This window comes from Linderina pennispora, assembly GCF_002104995.1.
Source record: "Linderina pennispora strain ATCC 12442 chromosome Unknown DL89scaffold_3, whole genome shotgun sequence".
Lineage (NCBI taxonomy): Eukaryota > Fungi > Kickxellomycota > Kickxellomycetes > Kickxellales > Kickxellaceae > Linderina > Linderina pennispora.
In genome coordinates this window covers 260,426-286,559 of record NW_024468251.1, presented here as the reverse complement: position 1 = coordinate 286,559, position 26,134 = coordinate 260,426, and the positions used below count along the sequence as shown (strand labels likewise).

General features: G+C 54.1%; 12 protein-coding genes across 12 annotated transcripts; 3 read left to right on the top strand and 9 right to left on the bottom strand.

Annotated features, from left to right (window-relative positions):
* Window positions 1-120: 120 nt before the first annotated feature.
* DL89DRAFT_291165 (uncharacterized protein) lies at window positions 121-631 on the bottom strand (the record flags this gene model as incomplete). The annotated part of the gene is made up of 2 exons (XM_040890169.1): window positions 121-210; window positions 245-631. 2 exons carry the CDS (start codon window positions 629-631, stop codon window positions 121-123), a joined length of 477 nt encoding a protein of 158 aa, XP_040745306.1.
* A 1,424-nt stretch (window positions 632-2,055) lies between these two features.
* On the bottom strand, window positions 2,056-3,932 carry DL89DRAFT_265593 (MFS general substrate transporter). Its single transcript, XM_040886736.1, has 9 exons — window positions 3,832-3,932; window positions 3,726-3,809; window positions 3,645-3,692; window positions 3,327-3,623; window positions 3,228-3,302; window positions 3,172-3,194; window positions 3,131-3,146; window positions 2,438-3,069; window positions 2,056-2,348 (listed from the first exon to the last, which is right to left on the bottom strand). The coding sequence occupies exons 1-9, from the start codon at window positions 3,898-3,900 to the stop codon at window positions 2,306-2,308; spliced, it is 1,287 nt and encodes a 428-aa protein (XP_040745305.1). The 5' UTR covers window positions 3,901-3,932; the 3' UTR covers window positions 2,056-2,305.
* Window positions 3,933-5,251: 1,319 nt separating this feature from the next.
* On the bottom strand, window positions 5,252-7,493 carry DL89DRAFT_265592 (MFS general substrate transporter). Its single transcript, XM_040886735.1, has 2 exons — window positions 5,645-7,493; window positions 5,252-5,558 (listed from the first exon to the last, which is right to left on the bottom strand). The coding sequence occupies exons 1-2, from the start codon at window positions 7,046-7,048 to the stop codon at window positions 5,367-5,369; spliced, it is 1,596 nt and encodes a 531-aa protein (XP_040745304.1). The 5' UTR covers window positions 7,049-7,493; the 3' UTR covers window positions 5,252-5,366.
* A 2,803-nt stretch (window positions 7,494-10,296) lies between these two features.
* On the top strand, window positions 10,297-11,232 carry DL89DRAFT_265589 (uncharacterized protein). Its single transcript, XM_040886734.1, has 3 exons — window positions 10,297-10,500; window positions 10,596-10,837; window positions 10,860-11,232. The coding sequence occupies exons 1-3, from the start codon at window positions 10,321-10,323 to the stop codon at window positions 11,185-11,187; spliced, it is 750 nt and encodes a 249-aa protein (XP_040745303.1). The 5' UTR covers window positions 10,297-10,320; the 3' UTR covers window positions 11,188-11,232.
* Window positions 11,233-11,604: 372 nt separating this feature from the next.
* On the top strand, window positions 11,605-14,313 carry DL89DRAFT_282071 (uncharacterized protein; the record flags this gene model as incomplete). The annotated part of the gene is given in 5 exon segments (XM_040889665.1): window positions 11,605-12,573; window positions 12,593-13,736; window positions 13,778-13,869; window positions 13,929-14,090; window positions 14,119-14,313. The coding sequence occupies 5 exon segments, from the start codon at window positions 11,605-11,607 to the stop codon at window positions 14,311-14,313; spliced, it is 2,562 nt and encodes an 853-aa protein (XP_040745302.1).
* A 1,811-nt stretch (window positions 14,314-16,124) lies between these two features.
* On the bottom strand, window positions 16,125-17,115 carry DL89DRAFT_265587 (membrane-associated progesterone receptor component 1). The gene is given in 2 exon segments (XM_040886733.1): window positions 16,125-16,809; window positions 16,821-17,115. 1 exon segment carries the CDS (start codon window positions 16,669-16,671, stop codon window positions 16,195-16,197), a length of 477 nt encoding a protein of 158 aa, XP_040745301.1. The 5' UTR covers window positions 16,672-16,809; window positions 16,821-17,115; the 3' UTR covers window positions 16,125-16,194.
* DL89DRAFT_265586 (uncharacterized protein) lies at window positions 16,815-17,116 on the bottom strand. The gene is made up of 2 exons (XM_040886732.1): window positions 17,050-17,116; window positions 16,815-17,027 (listed from the first exon to the last, which is right to left on the bottom strand). The coding sequence occupies exons 1-2, from the start codon at window positions 17,077-17,079 to the stop codon at window positions 16,821-16,823; spliced, it is 237 nt and encodes a 78-aa protein (XP_040745300.1). The 5' UTR covers window positions 17,080-17,116; the 3' UTR covers window positions 16,815-16,820.
* An 813-nt stretch (window positions 17,117-17,929) lies between these two features.
* DL89DRAFT_265584 (uncharacterized protein) lies at window positions 17,930-18,626 on the bottom strand (the record flags this gene model as incomplete). The annotated part of the gene is made up of 2 exons (XM_040886731.1): window positions 17,930-18,284; window positions 18,419-18,626. 2 exons carry the CDS (start codon window positions 18,624-18,626, stop codon window positions 18,076-18,078), a joined length of 417 nt encoding a protein of 138 aa, XP_040745299.1. The 3' UTR covers window positions 17,930-18,075.
* Window positions 18,627-19,217: 591 nt separating this feature from the next.
* Window positions 19,218-20,262, bottom strand: DL89DRAFT_265582 (uncharacterized protein). Its single transcript, XM_040886730.1, has one exon. It carries the CDS (start codon window positions 20,169-20,171, stop codon window positions 19,263-19,265), a length of 909 nt encoding a protein of 302 aa, XP_040745298.1. The 5' UTR covers window positions 20,172-20,262; the 3' UTR covers window positions 19,218-19,262.
* A 428-nt stretch (window positions 20,263-20,690) lies between these two features.
* DL89DRAFT_255595 (uncharacterized protein) lies at window positions 20,691-21,779 on the bottom strand (the record flags this gene model as incomplete). The annotated part of the gene is made up of 1 exon (XM_040885372.1): window positions 20,691-21,779. The coding sequence occupies one exon, from the start codon at window positions 21,777-21,779 to the stop codon at window positions 20,691-20,693; it is 1,089 nt and encodes a 362-aa protein (XP_040745297.1).
* Window positions 21,780-22,057: 278 nt separating this feature from the next.
* DL89DRAFT_265581 (uncharacterized protein) lies at window positions 22,058-22,940 on the bottom strand. The gene is made up of 3 exons (XM_040886729.1): window positions 22,371-22,940; window positions 22,202-22,329; window positions 22,058-22,123 (listed from the first exon to the last, which is right to left on the bottom strand). Exons 1-3 carry the CDS (start codon window positions 22,887-22,889, stop codon window positions 22,120-22,122), a joined length of 651 nt encoding a protein of 216 aa, XP_040745296.1. The 5' UTR covers window positions 22,890-22,940; the 3' UTR covers window positions 22,058-22,119.
* Window positions 22,941-23,606: 666 nt separating this feature from the next.
* Window positions 23,607-25,106, top strand: DL89DRAFT_265580 (cytosolic branched-chain-amino-acid aminotransferase). Its single transcript, XM_040886728.1, has one exon. It carries the CDS (start codon window positions 23,613-23,615, stop codon window positions 24,714-24,716), a length of 1,104 nt encoding a protein of 367 aa, XP_040745295.1. The 5' UTR covers window positions 23,607-23,612; the 3' UTR covers window positions 24,717-25,106.
* The last annotated feature ends 1,028 nt before the right edge of the window (window positions 25,107-26,134 follow it).

Genomic DNA, 26,134 nt, shown 5'->3' with positions numbered 1-26,134 from the left:
GCTCCGACAGCTCAGGCGTCCGAGGAGCCGTGCAGCCCCACCACCATCCGCTGGGCCGACTGAAAAAAAAAAAAAGAAAGAAAGGAGAATGCGTATATGTACTTTACTAATAAACAACTATCAGACGAGCAAGGCAGCAAGCAGCATACCAAACACTAGTGCCCTGCCTGCAGACAGGGCGGATGGCGCGCGCGAATAGCTAAAGCCGTCCTTGCGCACATACACCGAATACTTTGTCTGGCACCGGGCTCCTGCGCTTGTACGCCTGGCTGCACTCGGGCGACTTGCCAACCTTGACATTGCATCGCTGTGTATTCTCGCGCAGCGCTGCATCCCACACCCAGCATGTGGCCGAGTCCTCGCCCGTCATCACGCACTGCGCCTGGCTGTTGGCGTCAAGCACCTTTGTGATACCCGAAAAGTCGTGGGCGTTGACTGGTATCGTGTTATTGCGGATTACCACCTGGCTCAGACTGACGCCTTTGAACTGGTCGGTTTTGTTTTGAAGCGCAAGAGCGTCGCATGTGCCGCTGTCAAAGCCGGTGCCGTCGTACACCCCGATGCAGAGGTCTTCGGAGAACTGGTACTGGCCGACCTTGTATACGACCACGGTGGAGTCGATGTCAGACATGATATATGCAGTAAGAGGTGGGAGATGGGAAGTGGAGCGGTAAAGGGCGGGTGAGAAGAGGGACGTGCTGCCTGGAAAAGCCCCTGGGCCTGGCTGGAGGTACCTGCTGGTGCTTCTAGCGACGTCAAACAGAATCGCAAGTGCCCTTTTGCGCTGATTTTCAGGCGAAATCTGACAACCCCTCCGCCTTCGGCCCTGCCTATTAATAGCGCGGGTCTAATTGGCGGGGCAGATTTGATTTATGCATGGCCGGCAGCAGGTGAGTAGGCGACAAGAGCACGCGAACACGGGACACAGAACCCACACGCGGTGCCCAGTCGGCGTTGTTCTATTCTGGGCCACTGGTAATGACGACAAAATGCCTTCCCACACAAATCAGGTGCCCGACACGCCTTCCCTGAGCTCGATTCCTCCAAGGCAGTAGCAGCCCGCCGCATATATAAGTGCCGTCTCTGTTCCCAGCTGCCGCCGAGCTCCTTACCCCCACCGCCCCCTCTACCTCCCGTCAGTTTTTCCTGCTCTTTTGCCTTTCCGGTCCTGCTTTACCTCTATTCTTACAACCTCGTCTCTCAGCAATATTCCTTTACCCGCCACCTCATCTCTTTCTACCACCAACGCTTTTTTTTTTTCGCTTTTGAGCAAACTGGGATTGCATCTGCAGCATCCCAATACCCCAACATTACCTCATCCTATACGCATCTTATCCACCGTCACACACCCCCATTCCATACTTATCCCATCACCCTACGTTATCACACAGCAGAAATGAGTTACGCCGGTTCCTGCTCGCATTGCCCATCGATACATCTCCCTCCGATGAGCCCCACCGCACCACACCCCCAGCTATACTACCACAAGCAAACACGACACCCGTCTCATTCTCATATATGAGACCCACCGCCACACCACCGCTGGCCCGTGGCATTCGGCCAAGGGATGTTGGGCGCTGTGCCCATTCCCCTTTCTCGAGTTTGCCTGCTCCAGCCCCTGCCATGTGTAACTGACAAGCTGATTTTATCCTTGCACGCATGGCCCCATTCCCCTCAGGTTTCCCCGCCCGCGGCGCCAATATCGGCAGTCCAGGATAGAGCGCACCCATAACAAGGCTTCTTGTCCGTACATGCGTTCCTATGCGTTTCCTGTATGCATGCTACTGCCACATCCCGTTCCACATCATGGCATGTTAACGACACACACTTGCACACTCACAAGTTCCAAATACTCAAGCGGCCATACCCACACACCTGCACACAATCAACCGCAACACCACGTCGCCAGTGCCCCAAGTCCTCTCGACCGCCGTTTACGAACCCTCCTCCCTTTCATGTTGAAATTACGTTCTTTCCCTTCTTCAACCCCCCTTACCCAATAAACCGCATAATTGTGTCGCGCCGCAATAGCAGCAAACGTATTCCATTGTTATCTCCAATCGGCTCGAGTGCCAAGAGCGCGTTATAGGTCCAGCAGGGAGTGCGCTGCAGACGCGTGACTTCAGGTGATAGACTGCATTGCAGTGCATGTGCATCCTTTGGGGAGGGGGCAGGGACGACATGTACATCACGACACCAGCTATCGAAGCTGATCAACGCTATGCATGCTGCCCCTTGATTTAAGCCCAGCGGCATTGACCTGGTTTAAATAGTTTACATTTTGAACATACCATCGCAAGCGGGTCTAATAATACTCTTCGCTCTCGTCGCAAATCTCCTCTAATGTCCTTGCCCTTGCTCTCAGGAATCCAGAATGTGACTCCCAGGCCGATGAGCATGAACAGGGCAAAGATCTCGAGCAGATGGTTCGATCCACGCGTTCTTGCCACCAATGTCTTTGAGCTGCAAGAAGCCGCCCTGCGCAACAATGGCGCCAAGCTTGCCAGCAGCCGCTGAGATGCCGTGTGCAGTTGCACGGAATCGTGTCGGGAATACCTCACCAGGGATGACAAATGAAGTAACGTTGGGGCCAAAGTTCTGGAAGAACTGGGCAAATGCAAACAAAACAATGAAGGCGACGCTCGAGTTGTCCAGTAGCCGGTTGTAGGCGAAGCCGAGGATAACGTACAGAATCGTAAGCATAACGAATCCCAGAATCTGGATCTTCTTGCGCCCAAGCCGCTCGATTGTGAACACAGAGACCCAGTAGCCAGGCACGGAGCCGAGCATATTGATGATGATGTTGCCGACGCAGTTGCGCGTCAGGTAGTGTGACGGGGTGTCCTTGTCCATGTCGCCAGCGAAGCCGATGGCATCGATGACCACGGACGAGTTGAGGTTGATTCCGTAGAATGCGACATCCAAGGCAAACCAGGCGATGGATGTGCCCAGGAGCACCTTCAAGTGCCTCCACTCGCCAAAGTACATCTTGAATGTCTTGATGCGGCGCTGTCCACCCACGTGTCCTGCGGGCCGAGATGCCACTGGTACAGCAGTCTCGATGGCGTTCTCGATCGCTGCCCATATCGCCACCAGCATGGTGCTGCTTGGCCAAAAGCTTCTCCTGCACCGTGTCCTCCTGCGCTCTATTGGCGGCATTTTCCTGCGGACTGCTTTTGGAACCGCGCCGACTCCTTCATTGTCAGGCGCCAGTACAGAGTGGAAACGCCAGGAATGCAGCCGAGGCCGATAATCAACCGCCAGACATAGTCGAGATTCTCTACGTCCTCGTCAATCTTGCCCTTGAAGCATGCAATGAGGATAACCGACACAATCGGAGCGAGCACGTTACCGAAGCCCTGGAACGCAAACACTGCAGCCATGAGCTTGCCGCGGTTGTGTACGTTGGCGTACTCAGACACGATGGTAGCAGTGATAGGATAGTCGCCACCAATGCCGAAGCCGAGCAGGACACGCCAGATGAACAGGACGCAGAACACATTCATTCCCTTGACCATGCTGTTTGAAAAGGCGCTGGCGATGGTGGTGAAGATGGCGATCATCAGCGAGGCCGCATACACCGTGGTGCGGCCGATCTTGTCGCCGAGACGGCCCATGACAAGCTGGCCGAGAAGACATCCGACCTGGACTGCAATCTTGATCAGCGTGTCCCACTTTTGCGGGACCGTGTTCTTCGCCGACCCTGTTGCGTCATGATAGTATACAAACCCCATGATCATTGCCACGATGTTGATGGCGAACATGTCGTAGGCGTCGTTGAGGAATGCAACGCCACAAACTGTCAGTCTCTTGATCCATCTCCCAGTTGACTTTGGTCGCGGCATCGAGCTCGGCCAGCTCGCGTTGCCGGTGCTCGAGATCGGGATCATGGGCATCCATGTTCTCGCCGTCGATGGGGTATTTTTTGTCTTCCTTCTCGTCGTCATACGGGGTGATTTCTGATGCAGTTAGACTGCATCGCCATATTGCCATCCCCATATATCTCTTGGATACCCCGCAAATCAGACATGGGAAAAAAACTATGAGCTGCTGTGGAAAGTGGTCTGAATGAAGGAAGGGTGAGGAGAAAGAAAAGAAACGCTAGATGGGGGAATTAGCTGATGGCTAGAACGCTTAGCTTGAATGCATCCTGCCATCCCCTGCCCGCATTTTATACACTGTCGGGAGACACAAGTCACCCAAGATGCAGAGGTGGTAATGCTAAGAAATCTAGGCGAGTGAGAAGAGTTTTGGCCATCGGACATTATTCAAGCTCACGAGGTTTTCCGCCGCACCGCTCTGCCTCTGCCTGTCCCCCCAAAAAAAATGCACCGGATATAGCCGGTGAGCGGCAAGCCAAGCACACAGTTCTAGGCACGTCCTCTCGCTTCACCCGTGCCCATCACGCCTATGGCACCCCTCCCTGCTCGGATGTATTTCGTCTGAGCGTTCTAGTGCCTTAATCAAGACTGGTGTAGCGAGTCCGGGTTACTTGCGGAGACTTCCCTGCCCCTCTTGTGCTTCTCCGCGCGCGGGATCGCTGTGCGCCCATTCCCAACTAGCCAGCGACTAATCTCAACTAGTGCAATAGGCGCAGCTCGTAGGCCATCACGAGACATTTTGCCAGTATGGAGAGACTGGTCCTCCTGTGGTGCCAGATGGCACTGAGCGTACTGATGCTGCCCTAGCAGGTCCTCAAATCGGCTCAAGAGGCTGTGCACACGCGCGCCTTTCTTGCCTGTGTACTGGCCAGGCCCCTTATTCCTAGCCGTCCTCCCCCAAGGAATATGCAGTGGCTGGCCTGCGCATTATTTTAGCAGAGATGCAACCGCACTCTAGGCTTCACGTGGCGGGAGGATCTGTTTCAGCACACACAGGTTTCTCATTCCGCTTGGCAGCAAGTGCATCGCCAAGAACAGGCTGTCTGCCGCCACACTCCGGCGCCGCGGCCAAGGGGCTGTGGAGGTAAGGGACACGTTCCCAGGTCCAGCCAAGACATTTGGGCATGCGGTGTATAGTAGCCAGCGCATCCGGGTGACATGTTTGGACAATTGCGAGCGCCGGGGGCTCAAACAACAAACAAATGAGCCTCGCATCGGCAAGGTATTCCTGATGGAAACACAATTTATGGGGGGCTATACGCCATACATTTCAAAAAGTCCCCACAGGGGACCTGGCTTCCCTCACGAGATCTGAAGGTGGCTGGAGTCAGCAGGTCGCGCTTCTTTGTTGCTTATAAACGCATGTGTCGAGGGGCTGTATGGATGAGTAATGTATAGTAAAGATATTGAAATAAAGGCTAGATAACAAGGTTGGAATGTAGTAGTTGCAGAAGGCAGGGCGATCCTTTTTGCGGGCATGAGCGCTTAGTAGTACTCCTCGCTCTCGTCACAGATCTCCTCGAGGGTCTTGCCCTTGGTCTCGGGAATAAAGAAGGTGAACCCAAGACCGATCAGCATGAACAGAGCAAAGATCTGGAGCAGGCGGTCAATGAAGGCGTTCTTGCCTCCACGGTCCTTGAGCTGCATGAAGCCGCCCTGCGCGACAATGGCACCGAGCTTGCCAGCAGCAGCCGAGATGACCGTGAGCAGTCGAGCGGAAGCGCGTCGGGAACACCTCGCCGGGGATGACGAAAGGTGGTGACGTTGGGACCAAAGTTCTGGAAGAACTGGGCCAGGGTGAACAGCACAATGAAGGCAGCCACCGAGTTGTCCAGGATCTTGTGGTAGGCAAAGCCGAGGACAACGTACAGGATGGTGAGCATGATAAAGCCGACAATCTGGATCTTCTTGCGGCCGAGCTTCTCAATGGTGAACACCGACACCCAGTAGCCAGGCACGGAACCGAGCATGTTGATGATGATGTTGCCGAGGCAGTTGCGGATGATGTAGTGGTAGGGGGTATCCTTGACGATGTCGCCGGCGAAGCCGATGGCGCCAATGACCACAGACGAGTTGAGGTTGATTCCGTAGAAGGCAACATCAAGAGCGAACCAGGTGATGGAGGTGCCGAGCAGAACCTTGAGGTGCTTCCACTCGCTGAAGTACTGGGTGAAGGTCTTGGCGCGACGCTGCTTGACCGGGGCGGCTCCACCAGCATTGTACTGAATGGCATCCGTGGTCTCGAGCGCAGCCTCGGCATCCGAGCCCTCGAGCAGGCGCTGCTTGGCCATGTACTTCTCACGCATGAGGTCCTCGTCGGCGTTAGCGGCAGCAGCCTTGGCAGTCTCGAGCTGGAAGCGCTTCGAGTCCTCCATGGTCAGACGCCAGTACAGAGTGGCGACACCCGGAACGCAGCCGAGACCCAGGATCAGACGCCAGACGTAGTCGAGGTTAAGCACGTTATCCTCAATGGGGCCCTTGAAGCACGCAGTGATGATAATGCCGACAATCGGGGCAAGCACGTTGCCGAAGCCCTGGCACGAGAACACGGCCGAAATGAGCTTGCCGCGGTTGTGCACGCTCGAGTACTCAGACACAATGGTGGCAGTCAGCGGGTAGTCACCGCCAATGCCGAAGCCGAGCAGGACACGCCAGATGAACAGGACGCCAAACACGTTCATGCCCTTGACCATGTCGTTGGAGAAGGCGCTGGCGATGGTGGTGAAGATGGCGATCATCAGGGAAGCAGCATAGACAGTGGTGCGGCCGACCTTGTCGCCGAGACGGCCCATGACAAGCTGGCCCAGCAGGCAGCCCACCTGGACCGAGATCTTGATCAGCGTGTCCCACTTCTTGGGCACAGTGTTCTTTGCCGAGCCGGTGGCGTCGTTGAAATACACGAATCCGAGGATCATGGACACAATGTTGATGGCGAACATGTCGTAGGCGTCGTTGAGGAAGGCAACGCCGCAGACCGTCAGCTTCTTGATCATCTCCCAGTTGACCTTGCTGGTCGAGTCAAGCTCCTCGAGCTCGCGCTGGCGATCAAGCAGATCCTGGTCGCGCGGGTCAATAACGCCGCCGACGATGGGCTCTGTGGTGGAGTCAACATAGGCCTTCTCGAGCTCCGAGATGCCGGTGTTGCTGGCTGTGTTTGAGGTGTGCATGGTGAAATGCGGTAGCCTTGATTTCGCAGCAGGTAGATGGAAAGCCTGGAATATACACCAACGGGTATGTGCGCGTGGTTGGCCGGTGCACTCTGCTGCAGCTGAGGATACTAGATGAGCGTCTGGACAGAAGAAAGAAAAAACCGGCTGGAAGGCAGTTCTTCTGAAGAAAAAACGTAGGAAAAACGGAAGGGCAAAGAAGCACTAGTAGGAGTTGCAGGAGAGAGCACACGTTGTCTGTTGGTGGTTCAGAATGAAAGGAACCCAGCGGCCGGCACTTCATTTATACTCCCTGGGAAAAGAACGAACAACCGGCTTTTCTTGCAGGAAGCTTCCCATCGCTTCGTGCCCCACATTGACACTTCTACTACCGAACCCCCTTTCACTATACGGCGGTTTGAAAACGGGGCACTGGGTTGGCTTGGTTGAGAGATGTGCGCTTGAGCTCGGTCGTATATGGCGATTGCACAGAAATGCAAAAAGCGGAAGGGCACGGCTGCTGTAGGAGGAACGTGCTCCAGAAACTGACCACGGTGGCCAAACGAGTGGCCAGAAATCGTCCTCGCCAGCCTGTATCTTTCCAGTCTGATCGCCAATCCTTTTGAGCGGAAGGAGCCGATGTTTTACTCGCCTTCCTCCTTTCACACTTGGGCACATCTGCCACTGGCTAGCACTCGGTTCACTCCGCCTGCTTGTCCAACAGAAAAAGTAGCATTTCTCTCAACCCATGAAAAATGGACGTTTCACGCAGAAGCTTTGGGGGATTTTGTTTGAGCAGGTCGCGAGTGGTCCACATCGGCTCTGGAGCTTCTCCAGGGAAGGTGTTTCTCAGACACAGGACCTTTTTCTATTTACGGGCCGTTACTATCGTACGGTGTGGGTGTTTGCCATGCTATGGCCCCAAACAACATGGGCCATAGCATGGCAGAGTAGTAAACAGCATGCTGCGCTGGCTGATGGAAAAGGAAACCGGCACATCTGCATATCCCAATCAGCCTGGAATCGCCGGTGAACGTGTACCAATCGATTCACACATGCCCTCAGGAGTCCCTTTTTGTATGGTTGGCAATTGTTCCCTCGGCCGGTCCTCTGCGCTGTCGGATGCAAAGCTGCAACGATCGGACCCATCCATCCTGCAGCCAGGGAGGGTTGATGGAAGGGGGATGCGCATTGTCAACACACATGGGGAGTCAGGACCCAGCTTCATGCTCGCAAGGACAGCAGCAGTGGTCGCGAGGCACAACACGCGACCGGTATCCTCCATCCACTTGACATTTGTGCCACACAGTTCCGCCTGCATTTTGGCCACCAGAGCTGTGGGCCTATGCGCTTTGTCTATCAAGCCCCGTCGTCCGACCACCCCCTCTCGGGGGAGCTGTGCACTGGCTGAAGGCTAGCCACCTGTAACACCTTGTGAAGTATCCCTTATATCCACTTGTAGTTGTCCTTCCAATACACGCGGTTCGGCCATTTATTTCATGTCCAGTGACACGACGTGTGCAATGGCCCTACGCAGAGGTGTCACCAAAACATCCCACCGCAGTGCTCCAAGGAATGCTGGGACAAGGCCCATGATTTTTTCGTTGGCTGACTCGAACCGCAGGTCCATTCACTGACGTCAGATACACATGCAGCCAGGGGAAGCACTGCCATCCCCACGTGTGCCTTCGTGTGGAGCTAGGACGCACGAACCAATTCGCAGCGAACTTTCGGGATAGACATGTCTATGCAAGCAGCAGATGCATACGGCATTTAGTGCACATCATGTGTAGGCCATGATCCGCTGTTTTTTTGCTCCAGGCATTGGTAGCAGCAGCCAGAACATTTGCATCAGACATGTCGATTTCCTTGCCCACTAGGCGTATGACATGGCCCATCCGGCCGGAATTAATTGGAATTGCACCCGATGCCGACCTCAAGCCGTGGGTGGCAGACAGAAATAATGGCACTACAGACTCCAAATCATGTTTGAGCCAGCGGCCACGCCAATCGTGCTGCAGTGCAGCAGAAGAATCTTCTCTTCAGAACAGTGCACCTGGGCACTACATGGTAGCAGAACCTCCCCGGCTTGGCGCTTGCCCAACTAACGGGTAGCGCCAGCTCCAACTAGTTTTCCGTAGACCTGAGCTAGCTCCTCACCCTTGGCTGGAGCCGTTCTGCAACCCACATTGTGATGATTTGCGAGAAGCGCTTCGCAGCCAGCCAGCTCCCTGCCCCTGGCATTCTCCGCCAAAAGATCCCAGTCAATAAGCGATGGGTTTTCCCGGAGATTGACACGGTGGCAACGGCTACGCCAATCTATGGATTTGCCTAGCACAGAGTCAACCAACTAGGCATCTAGCAGGGTGCCTCAGAGAATCCACGTGTCGCACCCTGTCGCCTGGATTCGATACGTGGGCTCTACACGGCTGAACCAGTGGATCCATCATTGACTCGGCGATACAGCATGTTATTGAGCCTGTAGGTGAGGCCCCACTCGTCGGACATTAGCATCGCAGCCGCAGTGAATATCGTGGCTGCACTCCGCTTCCGTTCTCCGTGTCAGTCCCACTAGTCACGGCGCACACCGAAATATTGGCTCTTTTGAGGAACATGTAGAAGAGGGAAGTTCGTTCCTATTATCTCATGTTTTGAATGTAGTGTGAAACCAGCCTCGTTTGCCACTCTGCACCAGTGGCTAACGTGGCAGCTGCAGCACAGGCACCATGTCGCACTACTACTCCAAAACTGATTTATATGGTCCAGTTATCACGTGGCTAAGAAGCTATCTTCCAAAGGCGTGCCATATGCAACAGGCCGATGAATATTGGACTGCAAAGGGGCTGTGGAGAGGAGATATTCCAGGCTGCCTTCGACAGCAACGGACACCCGACGTCGCCAAGGCTGTGCGCAGTCTGTGATACGGCAGCCTGCCAAACTACAACGGGCAGCCGGATTGTGACAATCCCAAGTATACGCTGCCTGCCACAGGCCAGCAGGGCTTCTGATAGCGCAGCACACGGCCGAGTATGCCAGCGAGTGGTTTTTTGCGGTCTTTTGGGGGACAGCGCAGACCGAGCAAGGGTGCGTAGGCGCGGGGGTCGGGTTGGCTACGACGGGTACTGTTCTGAGCTTTGGTGTGCCACTAGATGGAATCAGCTCAGAGTGATCACCAAACAGACAATTAAATCCCGAACCGCTATAATTTTTTCCAAGCAAGCAGTCTGGCGAAGCCAGCCTTTTGTTGCTTCTCCACAGCACAAGTTTATTCCATTTTATTTCGAATTCTTACCATGGGAAGAAAACGGCAGCACTCTGACGATGAGGCGTCAACCAGGGACATTGAGAACAGCGACAGCGGAGCCAGCAGCGGCCCGGAGAGTGACTTTGAGAAGGACCTGGTGGACGTGGACTTTGAGTTCTTTGACCCAAAGCCAATCGACTTCCATGCGATGAAAGCGCCTACTGATTTCGTCGTTCGGCGACGACAACGAGGACTTCAACATCAGCGAACTCGTGGATCTGATCCTGGAGCAAAACACGATCGGATCGACGGTCAAGGTGGAAGGGGGACGACGACCCGTATGCATTCATGACGGTGCTCAACATGGACGTGCACAAGGACAAGCAGGTGATCAAGCAGATCCGCGAGTACCTGCTCAAGAAGGCAGAGAAGGCGGGTAAGGGCGGCGATTTGCTCGATGTGCTTGATGGCTCCGGCGATGTTGGACTATTGCTCAACGAGCGCGTGGTCAATATGCCGCCGCAGGTTGTGGCGCCAATGCTGGCCATGTTGATGGAGGAGCTCGAGTGGGCCATTGAGGACAAGGAGCCGTACAACTTTCGACTACTATCTACTCTTGGCTCCCACATACAAGGACACAGCGGCGGTCGAGGATGAAGACGGGTCGTCGTCGCGGCGGCCGAAGGATAAGGAGAGCCTGATTGACGCATATCTGCATGCGGAAGACGAGTTTATTGAGGAGTTCGCGCAGGTAAAGTTTGACTACAAGTTCTCCCGGTCAAAGCGCGTGTCAGAGTCTCGGAATTCGTTTGCAGAGACGGGTGTTGCGCCAGCCCGGCGCTGTCTGATCATCCACAAGAGCAAGATCCGGGCACTGATCGACCGGTTACAGTCAGCACTGTCGCCATCCAGCTAAATGCTATGAATACACCTTTTTCGAACAAGCTATTCGTAAACCCGGTATTATTGCCGACATATCCTCCATATGTGGGACTGAACAGCTAGTGCCAGTAGGCAATGGATGTGGCAGGCCGAGCAGCCCTTGCTATGCATGTCTGCGTGCCCTCCTCATCCGCCTACGTTTTAGACATCAGTTTCAGATGTCGACTGTGATCATTTAATCACCTATCACGCTTCTAACCAACACCATGCTGATCAAGGTATATGGGATCTGATTATAGCCCTGGATTTAGCCCGTGAATTTTTTTCCCTGTGCATTAAGGGCCGCAGGCCGAGTTGGCTGAGCTGCGCTCCCCTTTCGCTTCTATTTCAACAGCAGGCGCCTTTTTGCTGTTCTATTATTTTCATATCTACCTTCCCTATTTGAATTAACATGTCTCAGCAAACACCCGACTTTGCGCAGGACTTTGACGCAGGCATCAAGGCAGCGTTCGACTCGCTGGCCAAGGCCACAAAGGCAGCGCGGCGACTGCCAGACGACGTGGACTTCCACCGCGCGCTGGACGAACAGCTGGACGCAAAAATTGCCAATATCTCGCAGCGCACACTCAGCCTGGCGAATGCGCTCTGGGCGCCCACTGGCAGCTCCCGGATCCAGAACATCGAGGACATCGCAGTCAAGGGCGAGAAGGGGTGGGAGATGGGACCGGGGTTCCGCTCGGTGGTGGACACAGTCGACACACTGTTGGAGAAGATCGATGTGGGGCTAGATGAGGTTCTGCGGACGCCCGCGCACGGGTTCCGCAGTTCGGTAGGAGCGCAGAGCACGCCGATGATTGCAGCGGTGGCGACATCGGATCGGCGGCGGACGGAGGTGGATGTGGTGCATGCGCGCAATGTGCCACGGCCACAGATCAACTTTGCCGACAAGCCCGACAACTCGGCCAGCACGCCGTTTGTGTGGAAAATCCGCTCCAAGCCGCATGCACGCGTCCCGCTGGACTATGGATTGCCCGGAGCCGATGTGGTCGGGACGCCGCTGGGGTCGCACCTGGAGGCCATGGGTATCTCGCGACCGACGTCTCCGGGAGAGTCGGCAGCAGCGACACCCAAGGTGGCCATGAATGTCGCGCTCAATGCGGAGGAGCTGGCCAGAGCCATGAGCACAGCCGAAGAGAATGCAGTGGCCTTGCCGCACCCGTACGAGTACGAGATCTCCCATATCAACTACCCGCGCCAGCTGTTCGAGCAGCAGGAGGCGCAGGAGCCGCGTAGCTGGGATGAGACGCCGTTTGTGTTTGTCGATACGCCGCAGCAGCTGGTGGAGATGGTCGAGCACTTGAAGACGGCGGGGGAGATCGCTATTGATCTGGAGCACCATAGCTACCGGTCGTTCCAAGGGGTTCACGTGTCTGGTGCAGATCAGCTCGCGTTCCCGCGACTACGTGGTGGATGCGATTGCACTGCGCAGTGAGCTGCAGATCCTCAACGAGGTCACGACGGACCCAACCAAAGTCAAGGTGTTCCACGGAGCCGCCAGCGACATCCTGTGGCTGCAGCGCGACTTTGGCGTGTACATTGTGGGTTTGTTCGACACGTACCATGCGTCCAAGATGCTGGCCATGCCCGAGCACTCGCTCAAGTACCTGCTGGCCACGTACTGCGACTTCCATGCCGACAAAAAGTACCAGATGGCCGACTGGCGCATCCGCCCGCTGTCCAAGGAGATGATGCACTATGCGCGCGCCGATACCCACTTCCTCCTGTACGTTTTCGACCGCATGCGCGACGCGCTGCTTGAGCGCGGCAGCGAATCGCTGGGCCATGAGATTGCCAATCCATATGTGCGCCAGTCCGAGAAGAACTCTGGCACAATCCTGATCTCCGAGCCCACACAGCTGATGAGTGTGGCGCTGGAGAAGTCGGCTGAGACTTCGCTGCGCGTGTACCAGAAGGACGGGTACGATGCCGAGTACGGGCTGGGTGCGGGCGGCTGGGCCAATTTGCTGCGCAAGTGGAAGCACCCGTTCGACACGGTGCAGCTGGCAGTGTTCCGCGTGCTGCACCAATGGCGCGACGCCAAGGCACGTGAAGAGGACGAATCGACCGGCTACGTCCTGCCCAACCACATGCTGTACGCCATCTCCAACGCCATGCCCGAGGACGTGCCGTCACTGCTGGCCACATGCACCCCGGCGCCGACGCTTGTCCGCCTGGAGGGTGCCGAGATCGTCCGGCTCATCGTCCAGGCCAAGCGCACCACCGAGGCTCGGCTTGGTGACATGCATGAGCTGATCAAGCAGGCCGAAGAGGAGGCCGTTGGCGTGCGTCCTGCGCACACGCGGTTCGAGGACCACGATGCCGACGCGGATGGCGACCAGACTATGGACCAAGTGCCCAGGGTCGAGGACGACGTGCTCAGTGGGCGAATTGCTGGCAAGCATCGGCGATATGGTGGCTGCCGAGTCCGCGCTGTTCGGCGCTTCGGTCATGCCTGGCATGGCCAAGGCGGGGCTACCGGTCACGCCGGAGGCTGCCAGGGCCCAGGAGATCCGCTCCACGCTGGTGCTGGCCGTTGCTGTGCCCGACCAGGTGCTTGTTGGCAGCCAAGACATGGATGTCGACGAGGAGCCCGCTGTGGAGGAGATTCGCCAAGCCTAAGCCGCAGCCCACTGGCCCGGTGGTGCTCTCCGAGACCGTACGCCAAGTACAAGCCTGAGGCGCAGCAACGCCAGCCCACCTTCCACCCCTCCGCAGGCCGACAAAACCGCCCTGGATCTGCCAACCATCGCCCTGGGCGACATCGACGACAGCGACGACAGCGATAAGGATTCTGCACCAGTCGCCAAGCGTCCCCGCAAGAGCCGCTCGCGCAAGCACGTGGACATGTCCGCAGTCAAGCCATTCGACTACGACAAGGTCCGGCACTGCTGATGTTATCGGCCAGTCAACCGTAAATGTCGAGGGCGGATCAAAGAAGGCGAAGAGGAACGCAAAGGCGCGTGACCGCAAGGCCGCGAAGGGCAAGGGCGGCTTTGACCCCTACAGCGAGATGGCCTTGTCGAGGGATTTGGCGAAGCGACCGAACAAGACGCGTGTTAACACCAACTCCGGAAACCGCTCCATGTCGTTCAAAAAGTAAACTAGACTGTCCTTTATTGCTTTTTCTTGCCCATGCTCGAGAGTTGCGAAGAAAATTCATGGTTTCTCCCCTCTTACATGTTGGAACATGTCAATCCCTAACGTATGTGGCTTGGTGGATGTGTGTGTGCGCGATGTGTTATCGAAGGTCGGTTATAAATGCGCAGCCCTCTCCCAGCTATCTGATTGCCTCCTTATCTTCACTCGACCTGGCTTTATTGTATCTTTCACCAGCCATGACCTTCGATATCTCGCAGTACCTTGACGACAAGGATTATGTGAACTCCAACCACCCGATGGCGCGCAAGCACGCCCAAGGCCACACCAAATTCTTCACCCTCGACGGAAGCCCCCCGCCTCCGGGATATGCAACCACGTTCCTAGCCTGGACAATGCGCTGGAGATCCAAGTGCGGCGATGCTCCTGTCAGCGACGCCGTCCTGGCTGCTGTGCGCCAGGCACGGTATGCGCTCATGGACGATTATGAGTACTGTCGGATGCGTGAGCGTGAGCTCGACTTTCACTGGAACGTCTATCTGCGGATCCAAGCAGGTACGCTGAGGCTTTCGGACGACTCGGTGCTTCCTGCGTTCCGCAACGACCTTAAAGGAGAGAACCTGATGAGCATTTCGCAAGCAAGAGCTGTGTTGCTTACAAGTACTCCCGTGAGGACCCCGAAGTGGCGATCCAGCGCGTTGCAGATATGCTGCGCTAGGCAATAGCAGGCAATCTGACCACACCCACTTTCGTAAAATTTTTGTAATCGCTGTACGAGCAGCCTTGTAGATTTGTATTCTGCTCTTGTAATCTGGGACTAATGCTGTTTATTGGAATAAGCTCGATTTTTGCTATTTCGCTTGCCTAGCTCTGCACCAAGATGTGGGTACCTCCTGGCACAAGGGTTAAATATATTGTCCACACATCGACCCACGAAATCCGCAGCATCTACTGGCAAAAAAGATACTGCACACATAAAGCAAAGCGCGAATGGTATGAGCTAGGAAGCGCAAATCACAGGGCATTAGGAATTCAGCCATCTGGACCCTGGTTGATGTAGTTATATCGGATTCATTCCTTCCATATACGTCGGTGCTACAAGTCTAATTCCCCTGCGGATAGAAGTGGTATGCGTGCTTTTTGTGCGTTTTTGGCTAGGCATCTGTGTATGGTGTGAGAGGTTCAGTTCGATTTTAAATGGCACTGTCCTTTGCAACACCTTCAATAGCTTTGCCTCTACCCGATCTCACTCTTTTCTTTTTCAAGTCGTGGCAGCCGATATCCAATCCTGATCTCGACAAGCCGGATCTCAGAGCCGGTGGAATATCCAAGGGTGGTGCGCGGGCGCACGGTGTCTAAGGGATACTACACATTGGACGGACCTTCCTCCACCAGCCAACTACGAAGCGGACATTTTACATATGGATGGCAAGGTACTTGGACAGCCACGGTAATATGCCAGTCAGCAGGTGTCATTTTGGCTGTAGGCCATGATATGCGTTTGAATGTTTACTTGTATAATGTGTCATGAGTGCTGCACATGGAGGACCTGATCCACAAATTGCTCCAATTTGTGGAGAGCAACAGGAGGGTGTTGGGCCAAGGACACATCCATAGCTCGCAGCTCAAGTATTTTGATGATTGTGCAAAGGAGCTGGCGCCCCGCAAACTTGGTATCCATGTCACTGAGACCTGCACAGCGCTCCGAACAGGCCATGGTGCGTGTCAGCAGCCTGCTGCACTAAATACCATTGCTTGGATAGCCCTAATTATGCCTATATGGTCTGCAACAGGCCATGTCTCCCACATATGCAATGCTGCGTATCCTGTTCATTTGTAGAAAAAAAAAGCTCGTATTAAATAAATCCAGTTTTCCACGCTTTCACTACTCTTTGACTGCCAGGTCCGCTGCGGTGGGCTCAACCAGCTCACCCACACACAGATACTTGACATTGAAAAGGCCTATATACGCGTCCATCTGCTCTAGATCATCCTCCGTCAGCCCCTCCAGCTTGTCAATCGGGGCATCGAGCTCCTCCTCTGTGATGCCCTCATCAAACGACTGCGTTGCCAGCAGCCGCGACGCATCACGGCCCGCAAACAGATTGTAGGGACCGCCTGGGCCATAGAACCCGCGGCCGGCCGATACGTCATACACCTTTCCGGCGAGGCCGATAAGAACCGGCGTGTTGTTTTCGCCCGTGAATTGCGACAATTCGCGCTTCGTGTATTTGCGGTACGGCAGGGGCGCACGCCTGCGCGACTGGTTCTTGGTGTCCTTTGTCCAGAGATAGCACACGGCCTTATAGCTGTAGTAGAGGGCAATGAGCGCCACGACTGTCTTCACTGTCGACCCGGCCATTTGGAGAGAGAAGAAAAAGGTTGCGAAAATGAGGGGTAAAGTCGAATTCACCTTCAACAAAAGAAATAAGAAAGCAATATCCGTCAGCGAGACCGCTTTCTGCTGCCTTATCTCCAGTGCTGCTGCCGACACCTATTCCTGCTTATTGTTCAGTTGTCCGAAGATCCACGCGCCTCAACAGGCCGGTCGCCACACTGCACCTTTTCGTGCCACACGCACTCCATTAACTCCGTGTCGAACAGCAGGTCGCCTGGGCAGTCCTGCAGCCACCCGAATCCGTTGGCGCACGAGTAGAACCGTGAGCACGATCCCTGGAACACGTAGTTGCCGTCGCCGTTCTTGACGCAGAACTGATTCTTGCCCTAGGGCGAGTCCAACAAGAGAGAGGATGATAGCTGAGCTGCGCATTGTTTTTTACCTTCAGAGATGCACAGCTATTTGAAAGATGCAAGGAATGGTGCTGCCGGATGGGCAGGATAACATATACAGGGCAAATATATTGTTCGTTTATTGGCAACAGGTCATAGCCGCTAGAGGTGTGAAGGTTTCGGACCGAGCCTTTGGCAGGCTGGCTTTCTCCCTCTCAGTTATTTGGGCCAGGTTTTCACATCATCCACATGGGAGGTGGGGGGAGTAAAACAAAGATACGCGGGCACGGGTTGATACATGGTTACATTGAGGTTCTAATGTGAGCAAAACTGGAGACCAGCTTAAGAATACAGCTTTTCGGTAATGTTTAGAATATTCCCCAGCATATCGCGGTTCCATTCTGGTCTCGCTAAGGACGGTTTCCTGGAGGTTATTCAAGTTCACCACTCATGCCATTGATCGGTATCAGTCAGCTCTCGGCGCATGTCGTGGTGGCTGAAGCGGCCACTGCTTCCACCAGCGCTTATTCTCCTGTGGAGGGTATGTGCCTAGGGGTTTCGGATCTGCTGGACGCCAGTCGATGGACTATATGGCCAGTCCTATATTGGTAAGTCGCTGTGTTAGGAAAATCCTGCCTTGGCGACTCACCTGACTATGTAATGCTAAGCAGTTCTCTGAAGAACTCTCTTCTCTTTCTTTTCTTTTATCGGTTTAGCTGCTTAGCATTTCTCATGTCGTATTCTAAAACGCCGCGTATAACGCCTGTTTACTTTAGTAAACGCACATAGTACAAATGCTGTCCATGTGCTAGAGGATGCAGCATAGTGCTATTGCTGTTGATGCTCCAGCGTGTAGTGGTTGGATTCAGTTCACAGCACATTTACTCGGTCATTTTTATGACAAAATCCTATGCTCTACCATTGCTAGTGCTTTGTTGGCACACCTCGGGTAAGTCAAAACTATGGCAGCAAGATGAGACTATCTAGCCTACTTCATTTACTTGATGCCTGCTGTTCCACAAATAGGCATGTTCTTTTATTGCTTGCTAGTCTTGGCTGCGTGCTCACGTACGGTTTTTTGGTAGGGGTCAGGGATAATTTTGAGTAGCTTCTCAGGGAACTGGTCAGCGTGCTCTATGAGCTCCTTCAGAGTATCCTCAATAATCTTGTCGGCCTTCTTGAGCCCATGTGAAACTGACCAGTCCTGCATCGAGCTCATCTGCTCTACATCCTTCTCAGCAGCGTCTACAGTATCCAAGGTGCATCATTCCATGCTGTATATGTCAGTCACTGCCAGCTGCTGTTACATACAAGATGTGCTACCAAGCGGACGCATTACGATGCTTGTGGCATCGCTCTTTATCTCCGTAGCAACCTACCCATTAGCTTTGCGATCTCATCCTGCGACTTGCCCACCGAATCCTCCTTTATGGCCCTCCTCTTGCGTTCGATGTCTGCTGCCTTTCTCTCGTTAAGTTTCTCCTGATTTCCCAGCTCCATTACACGCTGGAAGTGGCCCGTTCTGAACTTCACGATCAGTTCGTAGAGGTCATTGTATGAGAGGGCGGGGCTAGCATCAGTGTCCATTGCGCTTCCTAGGGGTGCCAGTTAGTGTAGGATAAAGCTGCGAGAATAGAGAACAAAGGGCACAGGTCGAAGAATCAGCAGCTGCACCCATTTATTGTCCTCGGCCGGCAGGGGCGCTGACGTACGCGGCCGCCGCGATTTAGGAACCGGGAACGCAGATCCATGCCGTGGCGTTTTTGCGTTCATTTGCTACAGCAGGCGCTCTTTCTGCAACTCGGATATTCCGCGCTGTGCGGAGCTTCCCATGTAGCTACGCACCATCGCATCCACGATCTCAGTCCCCTGTATTACCGTCCCGTGGATTACCCTCTCGTGCCTAAAGAGTCCTTTTTTAGGCAGGTGATAGTGTGTTGCAAGCCACCTGACAACTCGAGGATCTGGTACTGCGCAGTGACCTGACCTGACCTGACCTGATGTTCCCCTCAGCTCGGATTTTAGGCATTTATTGGGGGACAGGTTGGCGATGTGCTGCAGCTGTGTGCAGTGCCATTATCTAGCAGAATCCAAAAGGCAGTTGTTTCCTCCAGTCTGGGAAGCAAAAAAGTACAAGGCAAGGGCAGACATTCTTGCATTGTATGATTAGAAGCTATTGAATATATTGACAGAATCCAAAGAGCATCAAAGAGAGCATGCATCCTATGCAGCGGCTTTTAGGACATCAACGGTCAGCCCCTTGAGATTCTTTATTGCGCACTCCTTGCCAACGCTGGCACTCTGTTTCTCAAGGGGGAACAGGAGCTTGAGCGACCTGCGCCTGTCTATAGTTAGACTCATGTGCTTGCCCTTGGCTATCTTCTTCGACTTGGTATCAAGATTTGTGCAGCTCGAACTCTTTAGCTTGTTAGGGTATACCATGTTTGAGCGCATGCACCGGGTACGCACCGACTCGCGGTTGACATCTGTTGGCCTCACTGCATACATGACGCATGCTGGGTGGTCGACAGAGTGCGACAGTGATACACGACTATAAGGGCTACGCTCGTCACGCAGAGCAGAATCCATCCATGCCTGCACGTTGTCCTTGGGCAACAAAACAAGCGGCGAAAAGTACTGCGGCCGTGCGCCGTCCACATCAATGACAGTCATATCAGACTGCTTGCTCAGTTGGCTACTCTGAGTAGCAGGATTATTGTGGATAGGGTTGCATGGTGAAAACATGTCCACCACATTAAGGAATGGCGTCGGTGGGACACGCAGGCCGTAGGTCGGCAGACACGCTGTAGCGATCCTCATGTAGCAGAGGCATGGCTTCAGTGTAAGTGTTAACAAGAATCCGACGCAAGGGATCATACCGAGAAACAGTATGCTTGTGATTTTGAGGTAGACCAGGAGGATCTCAGAACCAGGGATCACAAACAGGCTATTCACAGCATGCACAAACCGCAGGGTGTCGATAAACACCATGATGTTGCCAGCAATAGGGACCAGCTGCCAGGTCGGGTGCTTGGCAAACGGAAACCACAGCTGGTACTGGACCCGGTCGTTGTCGTCTGCGCGATGAGTCAGCTCGTTGGCCTGAAGAGCGACGTCGCCGTTGAAGGGCATGAGTCAGAGATGGGGGACTGAGTGAAGTAAGTGAATCGGTAATGAAATAGGGGAAATGCAATAATGGATGAGGCTATGGAATGCAGAGGAGTTGTGCCATAGGGAGAGACAGGCCGTGGTCGTGCAAGGCACTCGTTCTTTATAAAAGCGGATATGGATGCACTGCTGTGGAAATTAAAACTGGAATGAAGCAGCTCCGGTATAGTTTGTTTGCAGCAGGATTCGAGACCAAAAAGCAGAATGTCACTTACAGCCTATTTTTGCTACATTAGCAGAGGGCTTTCAGTTGCTATTGTAACCCGGACAAAATGCTCTGCAGAAAGGGCAGTCGTGACTTTAAACAAAATAGCGCAATCGCAGGCAGTCACGACGTAGAAAGCGGGATTCATTGAACCAGGCGCTAGCGAATTCACTATGAATCGCGACCATGTCAAGAGCTGATGTAGACTCGGCGCGCATACTATTTCCGGCATGTGTTTTCATGCTTGTTGATGCTGCTGTTTATTAATGCACACTTATCTAAGGTGACGATGGTGGCCACAAGTACGAGTAAAAGTATTGCGCCACTGCAAATGGGGCGCTGGTCCAGCCTGCAGGCGTAGGTGTGCTCGATGGTACTCGCATACCCCGCTTTTCTAAAATCCGGACATCCTTTCTGTGAAGGCTTTCGGCAGACTGCTCGCGCCATTGGCCCAGCTCGTGATCTGATGTGTCGCTTTCCGGCGTGATTTCTAACAGCGGGGTTGGCATACCCTCGCGCATCTGCGAAGCTGTGACGCTAGCTGCGCTGGGTGTCTGCCGGCCAGTGCATTCACTTACCACTGTAGTTACACGGACCACGCGTGTAGCGCCCGCGGATGGTGCTGACCATGGATTACGGGATAGCTCGCTGGTGGCATCCTCGTAGACGCTATCTCCACCTGTGCCGAGTTCAGATTGAATAGACCTAGGCATGCTAATATCCACGCTTACAGCCGTGTTAGTAGGCGGCGTTCTGGTAGGTTTGGTTGCCGGCTTGATTTCGTGTTCAGATCCTGCCAGTGTCACATCTGTAGACGACCTGGACTCGCAAACATCTACTACATGCGTCAACCAGTTGCTCTCTTTGAGCTCCATGGTCGCATTGGGTCCATATCTCGCCGGGCGCTCGTACTTTGGACAGCTATCAAACAGTTTCTCCACATTCCTCGGCAACGGTACATCATCAGGCGGACTCGTGGTACCAAACAAGAACCTGCACTCCTCTTTGCGCAATGACCGCTCGACCAGCCGCATATTGCGCTGATTGCATCTGAACTTGCGCGTCCACAGCACATTGAATATAGGAATGAAGCCAACTGCAGCTGTTTTCAAAAAGTTGCGGAATATCTTGCGCTTGGTTCGTGTGTGCGTGTGGCCAAACTTTTTGAGTTGGTAATATTGCCGGGCGTTGCGAATGATCACGATGGGGTTGAATAATGGGCAAATTAGGAGGTATTCGTTTAGAGTGAGCGGAAGGATGCCAATGCGGGTATTGTCAAGGAGCTCAGTGCCCTTGCGCAGTGCCTCAACCGTATGCTGCTCGTCCTTGCTGAGGTGTTTGTAGACATAGCCCGTGATGTCTGCCATCTTTGATGGGAAAATATGAATAGTGTGCAAAGTACTGGAGAGAAGACATGCAAATGGACTCGAGAAGAGAAAAGTAAACGAGCAGGAGGTTTGTATTTTTAAAGTGCCAACGTCACTGCTTGTATGCGGGGGTGGGTGCCGGTGCATTAAGAGGAAGGTGGCTCTAGAGCCCGCCGCAAGGCCCTTTTTGCCGACTTCCCTAGACTTGGAGCCGCTCGATAAACGCTTTCCAGGATATCAGATGCATGGTTTTGTGGCTTTTGACATGTTTTTATTGCCACATTTTAATACAGGGAATTGTTTTTCTTTGTGTGAAGGAAGCCACGAATGGTTCGCATTTTCAGCTACGCTGCTTGAGTAGACCTTTTAGCCCTCCGCGCGATTCCTCAGAGTGCGTCGGTGAATGTAGGTCGAGAAAGCACTCGGGGTGTGCTTTGCGCCCCATGCCCTCCAGCTTGGTCATGGTAATGGCATGGCTAACAGACCGCGAAGCAGCAGTGGAGTTTGTCCAGGAAGTAGTCGGCGTGCCTGAACCGGTATCTCCAAGGTACTTTTCGTCCCCGGGAGTGGTAGAGGGTGGGGCATGTTGACAGAGAAATGCGTGAAGTCGCTGTACTCATCAATGACCGCTGCCAAGTCGTAATGCTCTGCCACACCGCTCTCGACCGCATCCTCCTTGGACACAACATCAGCCGTATGCGATGGATACTCAGCTTGCATGCCTCTCGTCGACGGTCCCGGAATAAGATTAGCCTCGTCGATGGCCTTGCTAAATATCAGCCACGCCCTGTAGATTGGACGCAGCTTAAACGTAGCCCAGACACCTACAAACGGGATAAAACCTAGAACGAAGACCACCAGAATCACCGGCAGCATTGACCAAATTGGGTGTCTCTGGAAGCACCTGAAGTGCAATGTGCGAAGCGCAAAACGCATGGACAAACCAAACACGACTAGGTTGCCGATAATTGGGATGCACTGGATCTGGGCGATTTTGGTCGCCTGCGGACACACGCTGTCAAGCGTGGCACACAGCGGCAACATGTGGTCGTCATAGTGTCGGGCCATCTCGCTCAGCTCAACGAAGCACCTGTGCTCGTCGTCGAGCATTGTGCGTGTCGGCAGAAAGTCGCGGGGGTTGACTGTAGAATTGCTTGTCGCCATTGCGATGCTATTATGCTTTTGTATGTATGTGTAAGATGACAATAAGTTATTGTGGAGTAAATGTGCTATGTGCGACAGGAAAAGGTGGATGGGTATTGTCTACAAAGTCTTGGAGTGCGCATTCAATATATACATCACCAGAGCTGGCTAGCGTTCAGCCAAGCTTTGGCACACGTCTGTTTCTTGAATTAGAGCTAGGCGCCCTTTTCGAGCTTTTCTTTGCACACTCTTGGCAAGACTTTCCCTCTCCCCTGATCATGATCCGCTGTGTTTGAGTCTGCTTTGTAGAAACACAAAGCCAGGCTTGCAAGGAGTCAGCTGGAATGGATATCTGTTTACAGAGCTTCCAAGAGATGAGAGAGGCACCGACCCCGCGCATAATCACCAATCAAGGCTCCATATGCCTACGTCAGCACCGAACGATTGTGTTGGCACCGGAAAATGGAAACCCCGGCCAGGAACCCGCCAAAACCAGAGAAAACCACGCGGCATTAAATGTGAATCATTTACCACATGCCTTCCACCGTATAAATGGTGGGTGCCTCTTCCAAAGCGTCGCTTGACTCTTCTGAGTATTCGTCCTTCGCTTTCTCTTTCTCCGCTTGAAGGCCTTGCTTTTTGCCACTCATATCTCGTACTTCGTAGATAGACAATCGTGAATCTGTAACCATGGCGAACGGCACTATCGACGCCTCCAAGCTGACCACGACGCTGACTACGACGCCGAAGACGATTCCGGCACTGGACAAGCTGAGCTTCGGCAAGAACTTCACAGACCACATGCTGCTGATCCGCTACAACGAGGAGACTGGCTGGCAGGCACCTGAGATCAAGCCGTACGGCCCCCTGGAGATTGACCCGGCGGCCTTTGTGCTCAACTACTCGGTTGAGGCCTTTGAGGGCATGAAGGCCTTTCGGTCCGCCGACGGTACAATCAATCTGTTCCGGCCCGAGAAGAACATGCAGCGGCTCTCGACGTCGTCACAGCGCATCATGCTGCCCGAGTTCGACCACGAGCAGCTCCTGCAGTGCATCAAGGAGCTGGTCAAGGTCGATGAGCGCTTTGTGCCCAACGAGTACGGGTACTCGCTGTACATCCGCCCAAACTTTATCGGTACTGAGCCGAACCTCAATCTGCAGTACTCGCGCGAAGCCCTGCTGTACGTATACCTGTCACCTGTTGGTCCATATTTCCCGCGCACCGTGCGCCTGCTGGCCAACAGCAAGGAGGCACGTGCGTGGCCTGGTGGTGTCGGCAACTACAAGCTGGGTGGCAATTATGCGCCTGCCATGCGCCCTGCAATGGAGGCAGTGAAGGAGGGCTTCGACCAGATTCTGTGGCTGCTCGGTGACGACCTCTATATTACAGAGGTGGGAACTATGAACTTTTTTATCTTCTGGGACAATGAGGACGGCGACCGCGAGCTGGTGACAGCGCCTCTGGACGGAGTCATCTTGCCTGGTGTTACCCGCGACTCGCTGCTGGAGCTGGCACGCAAATGGGGGGAATTCAAGGTCAGCGAGCGCCGCGTGACCATGCCTGAGATGATCAAGGCGCTGGAGGAGGGACGCCTTGTGGAAGCCTTTGGCGCCGGCACTGCATGTGTCGTGTGCAGCATCGAGGACGTCTCGTATGAGGGCAAGGTCTACAAGATTCCCGTTGACCCGAACAACCCTAAGGCAGTGTTTGGCCCCCTAGCAAAGCGTCTGCATGCCGAGCTCCTGGATATCCAGTATGGAAGAGTTGCGTCGCCGTGGCTGGTACCTGTTTAAGCCAATGCGAATATATTCCACACATACACCAGCAACACAAATGAATCATAAAGCTATACCAGAATTACTCTGCTCGCGATGCGAGCTCGGCTGCTAGCCAGCATGGGTTGACACGTCGATAAGAGTATCACGGCGAACCGGCCATTTGAACGTGTCGGATGGCTGTTGGTGCAATGGCGATCATGGACATCTCCCACCTTGGTGGCCTGCTCAGCGCAGGCGCTTCAGTGCTGGTTCGTTGCTGCTAGTAGCAGAATCGCCTGCTGCTGCACGCCTCTTGCGCGGCCTCTTTGTAGCCGGAGTGGTGCCGGAAGCATCGGCAGCAATGGCTGTAGAACGACAGAGCTGTTCAGGAATACTGCCTGAATCACAGAGTGACTGGAAAATGAGCCTGAAGTTTAGAACTGCTGCGAGATCGCGGTTCAAGAGCCGAGATGAATAGGCTCGCCTGAATTGTGCCATGGCCTGCTTACATGACTCGCTTGTACAGCGGAGAAGGCCATGGCACTTCACAGTTGGGTTCTTCGATCTCTGGTAGGGCCGCGGGTTGGGAACATGCCGGAATGTCTGCAGCGACTTTTCGCAGCAGAACGGGTACATCGACGATGTCCGGAATTCGTCGATCAGATAGACTTCAAAGCTATGGTGTTTGAACTTGTCGCGCCATTCCTTGCCACGAATTGGCGCATGGTGCCGGGCCATCGGCGCACTCCAATTGCCCATGATCAGCACTGGATCTGGACCGAACTTGCTCCGGAGTTTTGCGGCAAGCCTGTGGTCTGCACGGGCCTGGTTCATGAATGAATCAAGGCGCAGCTTGCGGTGAAGCGGGTACACCTTGGGACTGGTCCCGACACCCGGACGGGCCTTCCAGCGCCTCTGGTGCTGCTTGTTTGACTTAGTGAGTTGCTGCTCTGGTAACCTTCGCGCTGTCATTGTGCTGGCATAAAACGGTGCTAGGACACACCGCACAGATGCACGGGCAGCAACGCAGGCACGGAATTTTGCTGGGCTAAGGGTCCGGCAGCAGTGCTTGGAAAGCTCTGCCTCTGCTCTGCGGACAGCATCTTCTGGGACTTGATCCTTTGTAGCCTGACGAATCCTGTCGTAGTGGCGCAGCTTGAGCTCCTTATTGCGCTGTTGCCGTGTGTAGCGGTAGAGCATCTTTTCACCCTCCTTCCCATTGCTGCTATTTTCGTGCACCATATACAGTAAATTGCCCCGATCTGGATCGATGAATACACAGCAGCCTTTCAGATTCTGCAGCTCTGGCTGTGGGATTTGGTAGGCGTAGTGACAGTCAGCTGTAGCATTGCCTGCTGTAGGTCTAGAGCACATGGTGGGTGATGTAGGGCAAAAGGAATAAACAAATAGCGAGTAACGAAAAATACCTGGTATATGAATGTGTAACTTTCGTG